This window comes from Malaclemys terrapin, chromosome 3, assembly GCF_027887155.1.
Source record: "Malaclemys terrapin pileata isolate rMalTer1 chromosome 3, rMalTer1.hap1, whole genome shotgun sequence".
NCBI lineage: Eukaryota > Metazoa > Chordata > Testudines > Emydidae > Malaclemys > Malaclemys terrapin.
Window position 1 is genome coordinate 100,822,575 of NC_071507.1, and position 20,316 is coordinate 100,842,890.

The following is a 20,316-nucleotide window of genomic DNA, read 5'->3' on the forward strand; positions in this document are numbered from 1 at the left end:
GAGGATAGGTCCATCAATGGCTATTAGCCAGGATGGGCAGGGATGATGCCCCTAGCCTGTTTGCCAGAAGCTTAGAAAAGGCAACAGGGGATGGATCACTAGATGATTACCTGCTCTGATCATTCCCTCTGGGGCACCTGGCATTGGCCACTGTTGGAAGACAGGATACTGGGCTAGATGGACCTTTGGTCTGACCCAGTATGGCCGTTCTTATGTTGAAACCAGAAAAATCATTAGGAAAATTAAGTGACAAGCTAATCTGTACATCTGTCCAAGAACTGGTTCCTTGTATAAAGGGTAAATATTGCAGACGTACGATTTCTCTCTTGAATTGTACTGTCAAAGCACACTAATTGTTCAATTAAATACGTTTTTAATTATGGCATTATTTGTCCTCTCTTCTCCTAACTAGGTCTGAAGGTAGGGAATAGACATAGTTTACAAAAACTATATATATGCCCCAGCCTGATAATGCCCCAAAAGACAAAATTAAGAATCAGCTTTTTTCTGACATTTTTTTGGTTCTATTTTCCATAACTCAGTACACTTCCCTTACCTGCTGCTGGCAAGTGTGAAGTTTGGAGACAGTATGCAACAAGAAAATAAGGCAACTGCCAAGGAAAGCTGGCCTGGCAGATTGTGAAGCTATAAATATTTAGCATTCTTCAGCTTGCTTTTAAAAAATAAATAAAATCTGCCGATTAAATATCAGATCGTTCTACTTTTCTTTCAAGGCATAAATATCAAGGCAGTCTGCATCAAGTTGATAGTATAGGAAAAAGCTCTGTAAAAGCCTTCTTGTGGGGGCAGTGGGTGAATTTTCTACTTCAATTGCTTTGGCCTTGTTTATTAAAACCAACCTTTATAAAAATAGACAAATGACGAATAAAAACTAGTGGGGCCATCAAAAGACTCTTCCACTCATTGCCTACACTTGACCATTCCCCTTTTATAATGCTATCTTAATGATTATTGAATGATGCTAGTGCACTGTCTAAAAATCCTGACTGGCCACATTCACAACTCCAATTATGTCCACAGATCTGTGGGGCTGCCAGATTAAAATAACTGTTTTGCCTGCTTTGCTAGCATCCTTGTTGAATTAAAAAAAAAAAAAAAAAATCCTCTGCTTTATTACATTAAAATCATGACCAGAAAGACTCAATACTCCTCTGAATTTCTTAAGCAAGGATCTACATAGTTGGCCCAGTCTCAAATAACTTTAGCCTACTTTTGCAATATATATGCTACATACGTTTAAATTGTTTCTCTTTGCCAATCAAAAAAGTGCATTAAAATTGCAGAGTGATGCACTCAAAGGCAGGAAATGGCAAAGATCAAGTTGCCAATGCAACTGTATCTTGCTGCTCTCACCCCCTGGTATGTATGCCTTATTATACATTAACTATAATATAAGCTTTCACATGAGACGCCTGCTTCATTCAGGGAGCAGGCTGGATGTGTTGCCTTTCTTCCTCAGCTGACTCTTGCTCCTCTGTAGTCCCTCAACAATCATGATTCAGGCTTTCTCCAGGATTCAAAGGTTCTAATGGAATAGGAGTCTGGAAAATATGGGGGACTATGAGTAGGGACACTCAGGAGTCAGTATGTTGGGTATCAGAGGTGTAGCCGTGTTAGTCTGAATCTGTAAAAGGTAACAGAGGGTCCTGTGGCACCTTAGAGACTAACAGAAGTATTGGGAGCATAAGCTTTCATGGGTAAGAACCTCACTTCTTCAGATGCAAGTATGTTGGGTGTTACTGGAGATGGTACTGAAGTGCGATTGGTGTGCCCTTCATATCTGGCTACAGAAGATGGCACTGAAGATGATTTTGGCCTGGCTCTGAGTCCCTGTGTTTTGGAGGCTCTGAATCTGATGCCAGTGCTACTCTAGGTTCTTTACCTAATGGATTTTTAGTATGCACCATGGCCTTCTAAGCTAGTTCCATGGTCTCAGTTTTGGAGGGGATGGGAACTTGCTATCCCTATTGGGACATGCAGTCTCCTGAGACCCATTCTGGAGAAAGGGGTCTTTTCTTTTTTGAGGGTCTAGATGGCTCTGAAGGGCCCCCAAGGTCTTTGCTTACTGTCACAGCAGAGACTGTTGCCAAGGCTCTCAGATCAACTGGATCCAAGATACAGATGTGTGACTTGATCCTGCAGGTCTCAGGGAGTGTTCCAGCAACAGGAATTTTAGCCTGTTTCTCCTCAGTTGCTTAGATCTGCTTTTAATACATGAGCAGATCTTACATTTGAAGGGGATATGTGACTTTTCCAGGCTGTGGAGGCAACCTGAATGTCCGTAACTGCGAGGGGAAGACTAATGGCAGGTCTGGCAGGATTTGAAATCTGGGTGGTGACCATGACCCATACCTGAGGCCATGGATCCAGGTCCCCCCCAAAGGTCCAAATCAGGCAACAGAAGGAGAGGGGAACCTCCAAAATGCACAGAGTGTACTAAATAACAAAAAAAAGAAAAGATAAGATTAAGGGAGAGAGGTAGCAAGCTTTGTATTTAGCTAACAGACACCACCATGCTCTGTCACAGGCTGCAGACGTGTTGAGAAGGAACTGGAGAGGCAACGGGTATACCTTTGCTCCAGAGTACAGTGGGGTCGAGGGTGCAGGCATGGACCTGCAGAACTGGTGATGAAAATCTCCAATTAAGGGTGCATTGGTTTGCGGACATCCTGATGTGGAGCAGCCATAGGGACATTATGTTCATTTTCGTGAGGGGGAGACCATGATGTTGCTATAATGATTGAGAGTGAGCCCCATAGTGCTCCTTTCAGTCAAGAGAAGGGAGTAAGGCTTACAAAGTAGCCCAGATGATGTAGCTGTGAGGTACAAGGAGCCTCTACAGGGCTCTCATAGCTGCTGGTGTTGCAGAGGATCAAGTGCCACAAAAATCAGGCATTAATTGTAGGTTGGAAGAAGATGCACCAGTGACTTCTTCCCCTCCTCCCCAGGGATACAAAGCAGTGAAGAAGGGAGCAAGCACACCCAGAATGAGAGAGGCTATTTGAGAGGTGCTGGGGGAGGAAGGAATCGCTTCCTGTTCCCCAGTCTTCCCCTCCCCCCGCCAAAATATGCGTAGCTTGGCAGAACCTCTATCAGTACTAATACCTCTTTACCCTCAAAGGCTCCAGCTATCGGAGGATGAGTCAGTGTGAGCAAGGACTGTAGCAGCCAAACTCACTTCCTCAAGCATTTAACTTCCCTGCATACCCACCACTGCAGACATGGTTGCAGCTGCCTGAAGCAGGGTGGCCTTTTGAAGCACTGCAGGAAGGGAGAAGAGCTATAGACTATGTTTTTTCAGTCCCCTCCTTCTCACCTCAGCTCCTCTCCCCCATCCTGGGCATGAAGGAAGGAATCTCCTACTCTAAGGAAAGGCTGGGCAAACACAGGCATAGAGACAAAGAAATAGTATCATTAACTTCATATTTAGAACCCCAAATATTTCTAAAATAGTTTTTAGTGAGTCACTGAACGTGAGCTCTACAGATAAATGACAGTGTCATGTACTATAGCATAAAGGTTTTGATGGCACTGGTTTGGGATGACCTGCGATGCTCACTGGTAGATATGCTACATTGAGGAGTAATATGGCCCTTCCAAACAGATGCTGACAACATTTTAAATGGACTTTCCCCCCTCAGAACTAAAACAAACTAATACAGGTTTGGTTTAAAATGACTGTGCATTGGATATTCCAAAACAGCATTTATTCCTTTTGCAAACAGCTGCTGGTTTCCTGATAGAGCTGTGATCTTTGTCCTTCTAATGTAAGGGAGAAAGTACAGGTTTATAAACATAATTATATAAGAAAACTGATACAGGTAGTGATTGTGGATGATTTTTTCCTTCAGAACACACTGAATATCTCCACAAAGCACGATTTCCATTATTTACAATTTATTCAGCAAATGATTAATTTTATGCCAGGTCAGCATTTCAAAAGCAAAGAAAAAAAATTAGGAGAACAGGAAAAGCAGAAGGATCAGCCAGATGGCTATGCATACAGGAGCTCTGAACAAAAAGAAAAACAACAGATTTTCAACTGTAAACCATTTACTTTTTCTTTGTAAAAATTAGTCACTACAAAAATGCTTCTCAACTATGGACTTTGTCATTAAATGATTGAGAGTTGATATACAATGTATTCAGGCTTTTACAGAAAAACAATCTGTTTGTTTTTTTCCTATGGGTTAGGCTTTGAATGAACAAGGTTCTTAAATATGTGCCTAACTTTAAGCACATGAGTAGCCCTATTGGCTTAAATGGCACTACTCATGTGCTTAAATAACCTTGCTGAATCAGAGCTTCTATGCTGGATGATTTGTATATATTCATAAACGAGTGCTCATATTGTAGAAAAAAATGTATAACACATATAGCATGATAGACTAAGCAGTGAGTATGCTGGTAACATTTCTACTAATATTGTAACATTAAGTACGTATCAGGCGTAGCTCACAAAACCCTTTGCTTTCTTTTCTTTAGTGCAGCTAAATGAGAATCAAGGCCAACTTACTTGATGTAATAGGGCACTTTGTTATGTGAAACAGATCGCTGCCACGGAAGCTGAACTGAAGCTGGGGGGGGAAAAAAACACAGGAGGTGGTGATTAGACAGCACCTGTCTTAAAAACAAGATTCCTTTTTACAATTAAACCCCTTATAATAAATTAATTGGAAACAGCTCTAATTTTCCAGTCAGGCTTTCAGTAATTCAGCTGGAGAAAACCATGGTACTATATCAGGGTGGTGTTATCCATCTATTTGATGCCAAGCAAGAAATAAAATAAACAAATATGGTAATTCCATTTCAAAGAAGGATAATAAATTGTAGCTTAGTAAGCCATCCACTCAGAGGCAGGCTAAGGGGGTAAGGACAAAGTTTTTCCTATCTCCGGCAATGGGTTCCAGAAAATACAAGCAATTTAAGCTTTGGTAATATGGGCCTCCACTACCATAATCAATACACTATAATATAATGAAAAATAAAAATAATAACCACACTATTAGTTATTTTCCTCAGCTCCTATTTGCAATCCAAATTAATATTGATTAATTAGACCCCATTCCCATGCTCCTGGAGCTAGTAGTACATGCAAAATGTATGTAAATCTGACAGCAAAAAAGATAATCTGTAAAGTCAGGTTGCCCTATAACACATCCACACAAGAGATGCAAAACTTACAATACAGTACAACTCTGTTTATCTAAAAATCTCAGGAGACACAAGAAATCTTTAGATGAAGAGTGAAGAGGATATCTGACAGATTATCTTTGAAGTGGCCACATGCTGGGCATCCCTGTATACATATTCTATACCTTCCAATGCCACATGTTTTATAGCTCCCCAGAGGACATAACCAAACTGGTGTTTGATTAAACAGTTTCTACTGTATAGGAAATTCGCTTCATCATATTCACTGTGGAAGCAAATGATATTTGTTCTTGAAAGAATAAGCAGGAATAATTAACCAGCACCATGAGACGAATTTATATTCAACACACAAGCCAGTTAGACCCCGAAAGTTAGGCATCAAACGCCATATTTAAACATCTAGGCAAGTGCGATGAAAATTCTGTCCACATTGTACAGAGTTAATAAATTAATTTACTAAACAACAGATTAGTACTTTGGGGAAAAAAAGATATGAATTTATGAAAAAAGGTCTACATTTTTATATGGTATTGAAAGAATTAAGCAAAAATGTTGTGCCACCCTTCAAGGAGAAAAAAGGTATCCATATTTTAATAAGTGTTGCTAATTTGTAAGAAAAAAAGTTCCATGACCAAACAATCATTTTATTTGAAACAAAGAGAATAGTAGGGCTTGTATTTTAGAGAAAGAGTGAAATCCACGGATGGGCCAAGATAGCAGACAATTTTAGAAATATGCTGCTTTCAGACCTTCATTTCCTAATAGTGTTAGCCATTGCCATTGGTTTCTGTGGTACTATTATTTGAATGATATTACCTAACTGAGAAGATTAGCTCCCTCTGAATTTTGCTCAGATTTGACTTATTAGTTATGAGTGATTGCAGATATTCTGCACTGGCACGTAGATAAATCTATTATTATGTTATCAAGACTATCTCTAATTTCTGTGGATCAAGTGATAACGAACTTATTTAGAACCATCAATAAAAACATTGTCCATTTTCTGTGCTGCATGAACCTGTGCAAAGATGAAATTCTTCTTTAAAAAAATCGTTATTTGTGCATGGAAGATGAACAGAGTAATTATTGATTCTGGCACCCAGTATGAATACTGCAGATATTAATAAAAGGTTGGATGCAGTTGAGGGAGGCATAGAAGAGGGGGGCTGAAGGCTTTGGTTGAAGAGTACAGCAGGCTGAGAGACAGAGCATATGAAGATAACAACTGATTGACATTAATCTATTCTTCTAAGAATACAAAAGATGAACTGCAGAGTTGTGGAATGTGGACATGTAAAATAAATTAAAATTAGCAAAAAATCAAGCTAGTATTTCTGAAAGCTTTGAGACAGTAGCATGGGTTTCTTTTAGAGGAATTACGGATTATAAAATATTCTGAGGTTGGATTATTTTGTATCCATCTACATTAGGGATGGCTAAACTTTGCCAACATGAGGGTAAGCTGTAAGGAGCCCAAGGTTTCCAAGTTGAGAAAGGATGCAATTAGATTGCAGCTGTCTTCCCTCTAGTAAAATGTTGGTGGGATGACAGAAATAGATCAGGAAAGAGCTGGAGCATGGGTTGTGGCAATCGATTGACATTGCTTCAAGCTGTCCTCTGTGCCCAGTTGTTCTTTGTAGAATAGGAGTGACTAGTGTTTCAGGATTGACTGCCAATCCCCCGTAAGGGACGTTCCTCAAGAACAAAGCTGAGACATGCTGGTAAGGCAGCATGAAGATGCTTCTTCAGCTGTACTAATTCTAAGACTAAACAGAGCCCTCAAGTTTCCCAGGCGTTCCCCGATACTATTGATGCATTTTATTTACTTATTTGTGCAAAAAAAGCAGTAAGTGGCTCTGTTCTCAGGGTCACTGTTGAAGTAACTGGCGGGACTCAGAGGTTCCAGCTGGTCTGCAAATAGGTCCCATTTTGGAGGAATTGCTCTAAAAAACTTTGTACTATGTATGACCTGTATTTTTGAATTGAATGTATGATGCTGCACCTCTTTCACCAGGCTCTTTATTTTGAACATACTTGTGGGTTTGAAATGAGAATATGGCTGTTACATTTCCTGAAAAGGGAACACTAGATATCCAGGGCTTTTGAAATTATTTTAGGGTATTTGGCTTGTCAGCTGGCAAGATGCTCTGAGCATTATGCATACAATACATAGAGATCTATGGAATCAAAAGTGGAATATAAGAGTTAAGTCATTTATATGACACCATCCACCCATCTCAAAGCACCCGAGGAGAATACATGACAAAGAGCTATGATTATTATTGCAGTGTTCATCTAAAAACTAGAGACAGGCCTGAATTAACACCTTGTATCTGAACATACTTGAACTTTGGGGGTGCTAGTGGGTGAGAGAAAGATTCAGAAACTGAACATGGATCTTTATTCCACAGTTCCATTATGTTTCTATAATGGGTCAAATGTCAGCCATGGATCTGAAAATCCCATAGCTAGGTAGGAGTAGAAACATTGTGCATGGAGACGCCTAGGTGATCCACGAGGATGGAATACTATAGAGTGATGAAGTGAAATGAAGAAGAATGAGGAAGAAGAGGGAATCAACCCAGCTGAAAGAACGATGTAGTTAATTACAAGGAAGAGAAACTTCCTGATGTTATGGGTCAGTTAAGGGTATCGTTATGTGAGAGGTGACTGGAGAGAAGGCTACTGTCTCAAATTTATCAATTTATTACTAGCACTTACTGGAGAGAAAATGTTGAGATTCAGGGCCAAAATCCTGGTGTGCTTCCTGTAGCAGTTTAAGGCGATCCTCTACAGATACCTATACACAAAACAAAAAAACAACAACAAGGTTTCTTATTTGTTTTCTAAAGCTGGAGTCACAATAAAAACATTGGTTTGCATTCAATTCCAAATAAACTTCATGTATCTTCTACATTTATTTACTCTCAGTTCATTTACACCCACTGTTTTTCTTTTTCAATTCAAGCTAATGTTGCACTTGTATAAGCAATGCAGATCAATAATGAACAACAGAAGTTTCATGGTGACTAAAGTTGTTCCTTGAAATTTCTGTTTTGTTTCTCCCCATTTCTCTTGTCCAACTGTGTGTAGTCAGCAGGCCTCACTTTGATCGTATCAATCTTACAGCTGCCTTTACAAGATGGGACCATTGTGGAGCATGCTGCTTCACTGGTTGACAGGATGACCAGACTTCCTTCTGGTTTACTAATTAAACTGCACTAAGCATGTGCAGCAGGGGCTTGGCTGCTTAGCTAATTCTCTTTAAGGTAGAAAATCATTCCAACACCAAATTACATTTTGAGAGACAAGGAGGGACGCTTCAGAAATGTTAATAACTTTGCCTCCCAGCTTGTTTTGAGCCTAGTAGCCCGGCAGCTTACATCCAAACTCGGCAGGTTCTTGCAACAAAGATAAAGGAGACATATTTTTTCCCCCCTTTCAAAACATTTTGATTTCCGCAATTCCTTCTGTGTGTGGCAGGAGAGAGAGAGTCTGAGACTTGGGGAAATCAAAATTAATAGAAGTGGATTGACAAAAAAAATACCATAAAAGATAGTGGTTCAGAGGGGGAGGGAAATGAAAAGATTGGTAAACTGATAAATAAATTAAGAATCCTCATTATTTCATTCAGCATGAAACTGTAAATCAACTAAATAAGATACACTGAAGCACTAGTCAAATATAAGCCATATGAATCCACTCCAGACCCCTCAAGCATGTTTTCTGCTCCTAAACCTTCACTTCCTTCCCCCCACCCCATGGTCCCAGACCTACCAGTATTCACATTATTCATGAAAAATTCCCTATGGAAATTGGACATTTAAAAAAAAAATCAACTTCTATACAGGTGGCAACACAGCAGAAATATATGTTTACACTTTCAAATATTTCAATAACTATGATTTATGGAGTTATTTCAGTGCTTACAAATTGGTACAAATATTGCTATCACATAGGTGAAACGAAAATAAGATCTAGTCTGTAAAGATTAACACAGTCCCTTGAGTGAGTGAACTGCTGAGAGAGCAGAAAAGGGAGGCTATCAGTCAAGACAGTAAAGGAAAGACAGCTCCTTTCATTGCTTTTTGCCACTATGGTAACAGAGTCAAGAGAGCAATAAGGGAAAAATAGTAATAATTTGTTTTGTAAGAGAAAAAGAAGATTACTGCTGAAGCACTTCCTCCTTCAGGGAAAGGAGGAGGGCATACCTGTAAAAGTTTCCAGCGCATATTAAGGTCATCCAGCTGGCGAGACATCTTTAAAGATGGATGAAGGTCAAGTGGAGACAGCTGACTAGATAAATCATTCACTGTTTTAACTTTCAAGTTGATTGGTGCAATCTCTTCTCTGAAAGCCTGATAGGAAAAAGAACACACACACTTGGCTTGACCACCATCTTACAGAACAGAATGAAAGCTTACATGCCAAACAAAAAACAGTTACATTTGGTTGACACTGACACGGCAGTATAGATATGCTAAACAAGAGCATACAAAGGAGGTAATCAGCATTCTCTATGGAGGGAAGCCTATTTACTTAAATATAGTTTTTGACAGTAAAGGATTCTACCCAGTTGTATTATTTGACTTTAAATCCACTTCTGTACACAGGGCCCATATAAAGCCTACTTACATCCCACTTAAGCTATCAAAATAGGCCTTAAATATGTTTTTAGGGGTGCATAGGGCTTGTGTGGTCATTCTGTACAGGGGTGGATTTCATCCAATACTGCAATATTCTACAGTGAGTTTTAGTAATACTGGTTCACATTAAGGATTCTTAAACCAAATTTATTGAATAAGGCTGACTATTGTTCCCTGATCAAAAGCTGCTGGCAAAATCTTTATTCAAATACCTCGTTACTGAATTAGCAAACATGAGGCAATGCATCTTCCAAGGAAAAGGAATAGAATACTTTATGGGATTCTGACTGTACAGTTAAAACTATTATGATTAAAAAAGAAGAAAGAGGTTTTCTGAATCAAACAAAACTAAATAAACATTAAAAAGTAAAAGTTTTAGTTATAAAAAAAAAGTTACGTTTTTTTTTTTTTTTTTTGGACAATCCAACTATTCCCTACCTTCCTTGAAACTATCGCTAATCAGTCCCATTCACAGGAGACATCTACTGGCAAGAAGGGAAATTTTGGTTTGTGGGCTGCCAACACTCCCCCACAACTCTAGCAGATCTTTCTGCTTTCCACAGCAATGAAAATTTAATAGACTTTGCTTTACCCTCCTTTGCAGAAATGACATCAAGATATGACAAACCGTTTCTTAACACAAGAACAAAGAGCTATTCCCTGCAGCATGCAAGAGCTTGGTTTACTGTCTATACTAAAATGGGAAAGGGGGAGGAATGTATGCATTACTCTTAAATCAACTGCGGTCTGGATATAAATCAGCTTTGACTATGTTTGACTCAAACTTTTTAGGTTCCATTGAACCTGAATAGACTGAGCAAAACTTCAGAGGACGGAGGTGTAAAGCCCTACTCATTTATGTATGAACATCAGTTAAGTGAAGCAGTCAGATATACTACTTACATAGTACCATACATGCATATAACTATTTGCAATATATATAAAGATGGAATCTTTCTTGCAAATGTTTACAATCCAAGACGGTTGATCTTTTCATGAGTAACTTTACATGCTAAGGTCAGAGGTAAACCTATGCATTTGAGCATGGCTTTGATCAGTGTGTATTGTGCATGCTTGTATGTTGGAACTGAAAGAGATTTTGCTGTGGACCTGAGGAGTCAGTGTTTCTGGGTATGACATCATTTGGGTACTAAGGAATATAAAATGAAGTTAGTGACAATTATAGATGTTGCCTTAATTAGCAATTTCCTTGAAGTTTAATAATTGTGTTGATAGGAAATGCCCTGGAGCAAACTTAACTACAAGGCCTGTAGGCGGCATGAAGGGTATGCGTAACTAGTGAAAAGCAACCTGCGTCCACACTGCAGCATGTAGCTACATGCGGCAATGAAAGGATCTGGCAGGAGGAGACAGCAAGGAAAGGCTTCGACAGCTCCCCGCTACTAGAGCCTTTCACTGCAGTAAGAAAAGACTCTGGCAGAGGGGAGGCAGCGAGGAAGGGCTTTAGCCGTGAGGAGCTGCCGGAGCGTTTCCCTGCTACCAACCCACTGCCAGAGCCTCTCTTTACTGCTGGAGCCTTTCCCTATAGTAGGGAAAGGTTCTGGCTCGGGGGGGGGGGGGGGGGCAGTATGTCACTACACTGCTAAAAACAGTTGTTATATTCAGAAAGAATGTCATGCTTACTGTAGTTTTCTCAATGTGTTCCTGCAATGAGTCAATCAGTAAATCTCCTACTGGTTTCCAGCCATTTCGCACATTCTCAGCCTCTTTCAAGTCAGCATCAAGGTCGTCCATGGCACACTGCAAGTCTTTCAGTTTCTCTAACGCTTTGTCTACTTGCTTCTGCCAGTTGTTGGCACTGGTATTCAGGCTCTCCCATTTCTCTTTCACCTCTGAAGACTGCTTGCGCATAGCTTTGGCAATTCTCTGTGCTTTCTCCTCTGGGGTCAACTCTGCAGTGAAAAGGTGGTTTCAGGGTTTAGGGTTTTTTTGTTTGTTTGTTTTTAAAAGTTGCTGTTCATTTTTGGTTGAACAGATTTAATTCTGTACGAGGAGCACATTCAATAAGACTCTATCTGATAAGTCGTCCAGCCAATTCAGAGCTCATCATAACTCAGCAGATTTTTCTTTAAATAAATCAACAAGAAAAGTCCATGTTAAAAAAATGAAAAACAAAACTTTATTCTTAAAGAACAACATGGCTAGGATAATTGCTAAGAAATTCATCCTCATTTCCATGCATTACAAAAAGCAAGAGCCTAGGACTGGCTATTGGTGTTTGTGGTACCTCTGGAATCTGCAAGAGTAATCTGCAAGGTGTGCCACCTCACTTTCCCAGTTCATGAACCTCTGCCCCAACCCACATTTTTTTTCTCTCTTTTACCTCTCTTTAATTCACATTAAAGTGAATCACGTTTTCTCAGTACCACACCTTAAATATTTCTGCAGCTCCGCAATAGCGATTTTAATGTTAATGCCCCACTTAAACAGTCATATAAGTGGAGTACTGCAAAGCTAGAACTGCACAACAAAAACAAAAACAAAACCAGGATTGCTAACCAAAATGACAGAGTTGAGATTTAGATGCACATTCCTCATTAATTTCAATGCTGTATGTCAAAATCCCTTAAGCAGCTTTGAAAATTGCACCCGGGATCCCCAGAAAAATCCCATTTATGTCAATGGAGAGATGTTACAACTGAGCAAACAAAGATGAAGGTAGGATAAATATGGCAAGGATGGGTGCCTTAGTCTTAAGGAGATAAAATGGATGATGACACTGATTATGTCTGGAAGTTTTTGTTTAAATCCCACTTAGAGTCAAGACCTGAGCATGCATAGCATTATTTGACATTACTGTAACTTACAAACACACTGTCTAAAGTTTCACTCTGCCGGATCTCTTCCTTGTTTTAAACAATTGGTGGGAGCCTGATAAGACAGTAACCTTTTCCATAACTGGTGTTCTTCGAGATGTGTTGCTCAGGTCTATTCCATAATAGGTGTGCGTGCTCGCCACATGCACCGGTGCCGGACGTTTTTCCCCTTAGCGACCCCTGGAGTGGCACCTCCATGGCGTGGTATATGGGGTGCTGCGCGCTCCCCCCACCCTCAGTTCCTTCTTGCCAGACAACTCCGACAGAGGGGAAGGATGTGCAAAACATCTCGAAGAACACCAGTTACGGAAAAGGTAACTATCTTTTCTTCTTCAAGTGATTGCTCATGTGTATTCTACAACAGGTGATTCCAAGCTATACCTGTTGGAGATGGGAAGGAGTTCACAAATTCTTGGGATGGAGAATGGCCCTACCAAATCATAGAATCTCAGGGTTGGAAGGGACCTCAGGAGGTCATCTAGTCCAACCCCCTGCTCAAAGTAGGACCAATCCCCAGACAGATTTTTGCCCCAAATCCCTAAACGGCCCCCTCAAGGATTGAGCTCACAAGCCTGGGTTTAGTGGGCCAATGCTCAAACCACTGAGCTATTCCCCCCGGCGTCCTCTCTGGTCTGAGAGAGGATCGCATAATGTGAGGTGAACGTGTGAACTGAAGACCATGTGGCAGCCCTACAAATGTCATGAATGGGGACATGGGCCAAAAAGGCAGCCGACGAAGCCTGCGCCCTAGTCGAGTGCGCCTTCACAATCGGTGACGGAGGGATTCCTGCCATGTCATAACAGGTACAGATGCACGAGGGGATCCTGTTGGAGAGCCGTTGACTGGAGATCGGCTGACCTTTCATGCCCTTGGCTGAGGCAATGAACAGTTGCGAGGACTTTCTGAACAGCTTAGTCCATTCCAGGTAACAAGCCAGAACCTGTCTCACATCTAGGGTGTGCTCCTCACTGGACACATGGGGCTTTGGGCAGAGGACCCGCTGACCCATGTGATAGGCGGAGACCACCTTTGGGAGGAACGAAGGATGCGGGCAGAGCTGGACCTTATCTTTATGAAACACCATGTACGAGGGCTCGGAGGTCAGGGTCCTGAGTTCCGAGACCCACCTAGCCGATGCGATCACAACCAGGAAGGCCACCTTCCACGAGAGGTGTTACCAGGGGCACAGGGCTAGCAGTTCAAACGGGGGCCCTGTGAGATGGGCCAACACCAGGTTTAGGTCCCACTGCGGGACTGGGGGCCTAACATACGGGAAGAGATGATCCAACCCCTTAAGGAATCGGCCAGCCATAGCATGGGAGAATACCGTGTGGCCCTGCATCGGCAGATGAAAGGCCGATATGGCTGCCAGGTACACCTTGATTGATGAGGGCACCAGGCCCTGGGCTATAAGGTGAAGGAGGTAGTCCAGAATAAGCTGGATCGGAGTAGCCACCAGGGAACCGCCCCGCTCATCCGCCCATCTGAAAAATCTAGACCACTTTGCCAAGTAGGCTTGACGCATGGAGGGCCGCCTGCTTTCTAGGAGGACACGCTGAACCCCTTCCGAGCATGTCCTTTCCTCCCTACCTAACCCTTGAGCCATGCCATGAGGTGAAGTGCCGCAGAGATCCCAGCGGCGACTTGCCTCTGGAGTGCGGGGCCAACATCGGCGGTGCTCCTGGTACCGGCATGGACATAACATCCCGGGCCGCCAGCAGGGCCTCCAGTGTGAAGGGCATCTGGACATCTGGGGAGGCCTGCTACGAATGGGCCTGGCTACTCCGCTGGACTTGAGTCAGAGGCCTAGGGGCCGGTGGGGATCGATGATGGCCCAACAGGTATACTCTGGTGCCGTGGCTAAGAAGGCTTCTTCCTAGCCTTTTTGACGTGCCTCGTGGACAGGGAGCGGCGCTGATTAGTCCATTGTGCCGAAGGGTCACCGTGCACTGACACTGCGGTGCCCAGTGCCGACTTGGAGCGGTGCGCTGGAGCCGGGGTCAGCGCCAACTCCCTCAGAATAGCCCTGAGCCTAATGTCCCTTTCTCTCTTGATCCGAGGCTTAAACGACTTGCAAATCTTGCAGTGATTGCTGAGATGTGTTTCCCCCAAGCAGCGTAAACGGTCCGCGTGTGGATCACTCACTGGCATAGATCGCCTACAAGTGTCGCACAACTTAAAATCCAGGGCACGGGGCATGTCCCAGCCCGGGCGCTCTAGCTAAACTAAACTAATTCAACTAACTAACTACAGGTACCATACACTGAACGCCAAGCAGTTTTGGGAACGAGCTACAGCAAAGCTGGAGCAGAGCAGTTCCGAAGCACCTTCACTGGCAGAAAAAGGAACTGAGGGTGGGGGGAGCACGCAGCGCCCCTTATACCGTGCCATGGAGGCGCCACTCCCGGGGTTGCTAGGGCGCTCCCCTACGGGTATTGCTAGGGGGAAAACTTCTGGCACCAGTGCACATGGCGAGCACATACACCTATTGTGGAATACACATGAGAAATCACTCAAAGAAGAATGGTGGTCTACTAGCAGCATGATGTGCTGACATACAGGAGTTCCAGACTTGGGACTGAGCAATGGCTCTCATTTTCTAGAACAGGGACCGAGAGTCCACTCATCTTGTAAACAGAAGGGAAAGCTCCATTTCACACTCAAGCAAGACCTTTTGGCACTCAGAGTGGCTTCAATGAGCTCTGGAAACAGCTTCATCCAGCCTATTTCTTATGAGGGAATGTTGCTGTCACAGTGACTGAAACAAATACAGTAACTCCCAGAGGGCTCCTCTTTCATGCAAGAGACACCTCCCCCCCCCTTACACACACACAATTTCTGCAGACACAGAAATACTTGGAACAGCAGAAGAAACTTATGGTGCATAAACCAACACACACACACACACACACACACACTATACATACAATATGATGGGAGCTAATTTAGCTACAACAAGTCAGGAAAAAGATCTTGGAGTCATCCACGCAGTGTGCAGAGGCAGTCAAAAAAGCAAAGAGGATGTTAGGGAACATTAAAAAGGGGACAGAGAATAAGACTGAGAATATATTATTGCCCTTATATAAATCGATGGTACGCCCTCATCTCGAATACTGTGTACAGATGTGGTCTCCTCATCTCAAAAAAGATATACTGGCACTAGAAAAGGTTCAGAAAAGGGCAACTAAAATGATTAGGGGTTTGGAATGGGTCCCATGAGGAAAGATTAAAGAGGCTAGGACTCTTCAGCTTGGAAAAGAGGAGACTAAGGGGGGGGATATGATAGAGGTATATAAAATCATGAGTGATGTGGAGAAAATAGATAAGGAAAAGTTATTTACTTATTCCCATAATACAAGAACTAGGGGTCATCAAATGAAATTAATAGGCAGCAGGTTTAAAACAAATACAAGGAAGTTCTTCTTCACGCAGCGCACAGCCAACTTGTGGAACTCCTTACCTGAGGAGGTTGCGAAGGCTAGGACTATAACAGCGTTTAAAAGAGAACTGGATAAATTCATGGTGGTTAAGTCCATTAATGGCTATTAGCCAGGATGGGTAAGGAATGGTGTTCCTAGCCTCTGTTTGTCAGAGGGTGGAGATGGATGGCAGGAGAGAGATCACTTGATCATTGCCTGTTAGGTCCACTCCCTCTGGGGCACCTGGCCTTGGCCACTGTTGGTAGACAGGATACTGGGCTAGATGGACCTTTGGTCTGACCCGGTACGGCCGTTCTTATGTTGCATGCACATAAAAATAAGCTAAATGGTATTACACTCATTTCTATGTACAGAAAAGCAGCAGCATTTTAGGAATATTTCATTTATGCAGTTTTAACTATTAAAAGTGAATGTTGTCTATAAATATAAGAATGACATTAATGAAAAAAGATGAAAGCAGCATTTTTATTGGAAGAGATCAAATGAGTCAAATAACCTTCCATCTAGTGGTGGGTAGCCATTAAAAACTATCTTTATAACTGACTTGGCTTATCAATCAGCCAGCTGTAAAAAAGAAACAAAGGGAACAAGTTTTTCCTTCTTTGGAGGACAATGTTATAGTCAAAAGTATATTATCGTGATGGCAAAAATATATGCTATTAATATGCTTCTAATGAAGGTGAATACTAATCAGTTTGTTAACCCCTGGTCTCTAACACTGCAACCTTGCTGGGGATAATTAACAAAAGGAACTTGTAAAAATATTCAGGTTTGTACTATTCATATTTTAGCTGAGAAAATCAGACATCCTTAACTACGGGTAAGTGTGGATGGAAGGACCTGGTTTAAATTAAAAAAAGAATTGCTATTAGCCCATTGTGTGAAGTTTGAAAAACTTATTTATTGTGAGCCCCTGCCCTTCTTCTTTTGGTACACACAAGAATGGAAATACCATCAGAGTCTATTTGATGACAGCTGAAGGCAGAAGTACTTTACGTTTCATGAAAACCCGTTTTCCCATGATTTTTTTTTTAATAAAATGCCATGACAAAGCCTTGTTGGAAACTGCAAAGCAGCTTGCAAGAAATTTTATTGCTGACTATGTAAACCAAACAAGGAAGTGAGCTAAAAAAATTTAACAGAACATGCACAACAGCGGAGCCAAAGGCTAATATGTAGACTGGAAAGAAGATGTAAATTTTTTAACAGAAAGGGTGTGACAGACTGTACCCCTGTATTCATCCCTTGTACACTATTGTAATAATGTTTGTACAAAGTATCCCTTGTGAGGTATCATTTGAAAACTATAATTTTCTGACCATTATCATCTTGGTAAATTATGTGTGGTAACATTAAATGTAAAAGTTATAAGATTTCACTGTGTGGTGTTACTTAAACATTTTCCAATTCTGGGGAGTGGCCAAACCAGTTCCTCAGACAAAGGGCAAGCTGACGCCTCAGCCAGGTCTAAACAAGGTCAATGGGCCATTCTTTGGCAGGAAAGGGGGTGTGGGCGAGAATTTGCATTTTAGCAAAGAAACAGCATGGGGTTCCTGTCCACGCAGACTTTTTGTCTCCTGAATCTCATCTGGAAATGCCTCTCAAAGGAGAAGGAGGACTGTAAAAAGGAGACGCCACAAGAGCCCCTCTTCCTCCTGTGTCTCTCTATCCATCTAATCACTGCAGCAGAGGGAGGGCACTGCCATTACACAGGTACTGGACGGATTGCTTGATTGCCTGTTCTATTCATTCCTCTGAAGCACCTAGCATTGGCCACTGTTGGCAAACAGGACACTATGAATGGGCTAAATAGACCATTGGTCTGACCCAGTATGGCCAATCTTATGGGTCCTGGCCTAAAAAGTTTGGCCAGTAATCCTGTTAAGAACTTGTGGTGAGAAAAACTTTGCATTGAATTTAACATAGTTTGTTAAGTTAGGCACTAGTTGTGTATTAAATTTATTTTTCTTGTAACTATTTCTGACTTTTATGCTTCATTACTTGTATTTACTTAAAATCTATTACTTTGTAGTTAATAAACTTGTTTTATTGTTTTTATCTAAACCAGTGTGTTTGGGATAACAGGATTTGTGCAGATCATTTCTATTAATAAAACGATGGACTTTATATGAGCTGGGAAGTACAAGACAAATTTCTGAGGAAAAATTGGGGACTGGGAGTGTGCTGGAGTCACCCTGCAGTATAATTCAGGTTGGTAAAAGCCTGAGTGTGACTGGCAGGTTGCAAATGCACACAGACATAACTGGGAGTGACTTATATGCTGGAGGCTGTTTGTGAGCAGTCCAGGAATGGAGATAATACCAGCAAAGCACTTCAGACTAAAGGGCAGGGATGACAGCTACTCACTAGCCCAGATTGTACCCTGGGTATGTCACAGAGGCTAATTAACCATTAGACCAATTTACCAAGGGTGGTGGTGGATTCTCCATCACTGACCATTTTTAAAACAAGATTAGATGTTTTTCTAAAAGATATATTCTGGGAATTTTTGGTAAATTCCATGGACTGTACTATACAGGAGGTCAAACTAGATGATCACAGTAGTCCTTTCTGGTCTTTGAATCTATGACTGTCAATTTCAGAGCATGTTTGAGTTCTAGAACTGGGGGAAAAAAACTCTGGAAAATGAAAAACTGTTTTGGAGAAAGCCTGAGAAAAAGGTAGAAGGAAGTTTTGAGCACTCACGCTTACCAAATGTTTCAGGGAAATATTCCAAGCAATTCCCAGAATGCCACAAACTGTTAAGGGAAACTTCCATCTGTGTACATTTTAGCCTGCAGAGCCATAACTGATCCAGATGCTGACCACACTTGGTGATACCAAGGATGTTTATGGAGCGGACTTCCAGGGACACTTGTGACAGAAAGCTGGGGCTGCATAGGTAGATATGACTAGTCAACAGGCTATGAGGTATAAATTGTATGTAGAGTCCTTATCAACTTGCTTTAAAAAAAGACATTTACTATGGAAGTAAAGCAAGATAATTAGTTTTAGGAGGGTAAAATCATTTAACTTCTATTCACTTAAGAGACAAATTCATCTTGCATAACTATGTTTGCCATTGTTGTTAACAAGAAACCTCTTATTTTTTAAAGCAGAGAACACATTTGCAGTGACTTTGGTTGAATAGTATAGAACTGTAGACCTGATTTCACAAAAGATGATTTAACAGTGACAATTTTCCTTGGGTTAGGAAATCTTTTCATCAGTCCATCATTAAACAAGCTGGCACAGAGATACACAACTCCTTTATACTTTGACAAAAACACCATAAACTAGCTGTTGCTTTTTTTTGTCTTCACTTAGTATGAAATCTTCTGATTGATCAATCTCTTTTTTATGGTACTTATTACATTATCTCCACTTCAGCAGCTGCTCAGAAAGTAAGAAAAGCTCTATAATCAGACCATCTGGTTACCAGAGAGGAAAAATATTAACTGACCTTGGAATCAGGGAGAGAAAAAAAATCCACTGCTCTGGTTGCAACTGCTTCATTTCAATAAGCGTCTTTTGTCACAAAGTGACGAAAATAGCAAAAAAATTTCTCAATGTCTAGTGGAAGTAAACTGCAATGGGATGTGAACTTTCACAACTGAAGTTTAGAACACTAAGCAAACAGATTTCAAGGAGTGGACAATATGTAAAAAGGAAAATATTATGTATGAACAGTGTGTTGCTTGTTTACAAATTGATTTTAGATAACTTAAGCTGTTCCTAGTTCCACCAGTTCTTGGTTTTTTAAGCACTTATTTTTGTTCATTCCTCAATCTATAGAAAAAGTGCTCATTTTCGGGCCTGATAGCAGCTAGTGGTCTCTCTGCCTAGCCATAGTTAAATTTATTTTCCCTTACCTTTACTATACTCTTTAAACAGCATAGAAGAACTGGAGCTGATTTAATGTTCATTCCTCCAATTATACAGAACATGTTCTCTCTTCCACAGTTCAGTGAGTCTTTGGAGCAGAAAGTGATGGGTGCAAATGACACTGTCATCATTATGAGCACTTTCAGAGCATTTAAACAGGCATAATGGGAGTACTGTCAAGCTCATAATCGGAAGAATCCAACAGTATTGTCATCACAAAATTGTGTCTTTAGCATCACTCCAATGAAAAGTATTCTTCGACCGTCTAATAACCCTGGCAGAAAACTTGCTTACAACGAAAAGTACTACAGGAACAAGAAGTTTAGATAATA

The 20,316-nt window shown here is 41.3% G+C and overlaps 1 protein-coding gene across 5 annotated transcripts in view; it reads right to left on the reverse strand.

The window, feature by feature from the left end:
* The window catches only part of UTRN (utrophin), a 565,558-nt gene that overhangs the window by 115,631 nt on the left and 429,611 nt on the right, over positions 1–20,316 (reverse strand). For all 5 annotated transcript variants that reach the window (XM_054021668.1, XM_054021666.1, XM_054021667.1 and 2 more), the window contains 4 exons: positions 11,466–11,734; positions 9,387–9,533; positions 7,897–7,975; positions 4,538–4,598 (listed from right to left, as the gene is read on the reverse strand). In XM_054021668.1, coding sequence (XP_053877643.1) covers positions 4,538–4,598; positions 7,897–7,975; positions 9,387–9,533; positions 11,466–11,734 — 556 coding nt within the window. The remainder of the gene's footprint in view (positions 1–4,537; positions 4,599–7,896; positions 7,976–9,386; positions 9,534–11,465; positions 11,735–20,316) is intronic.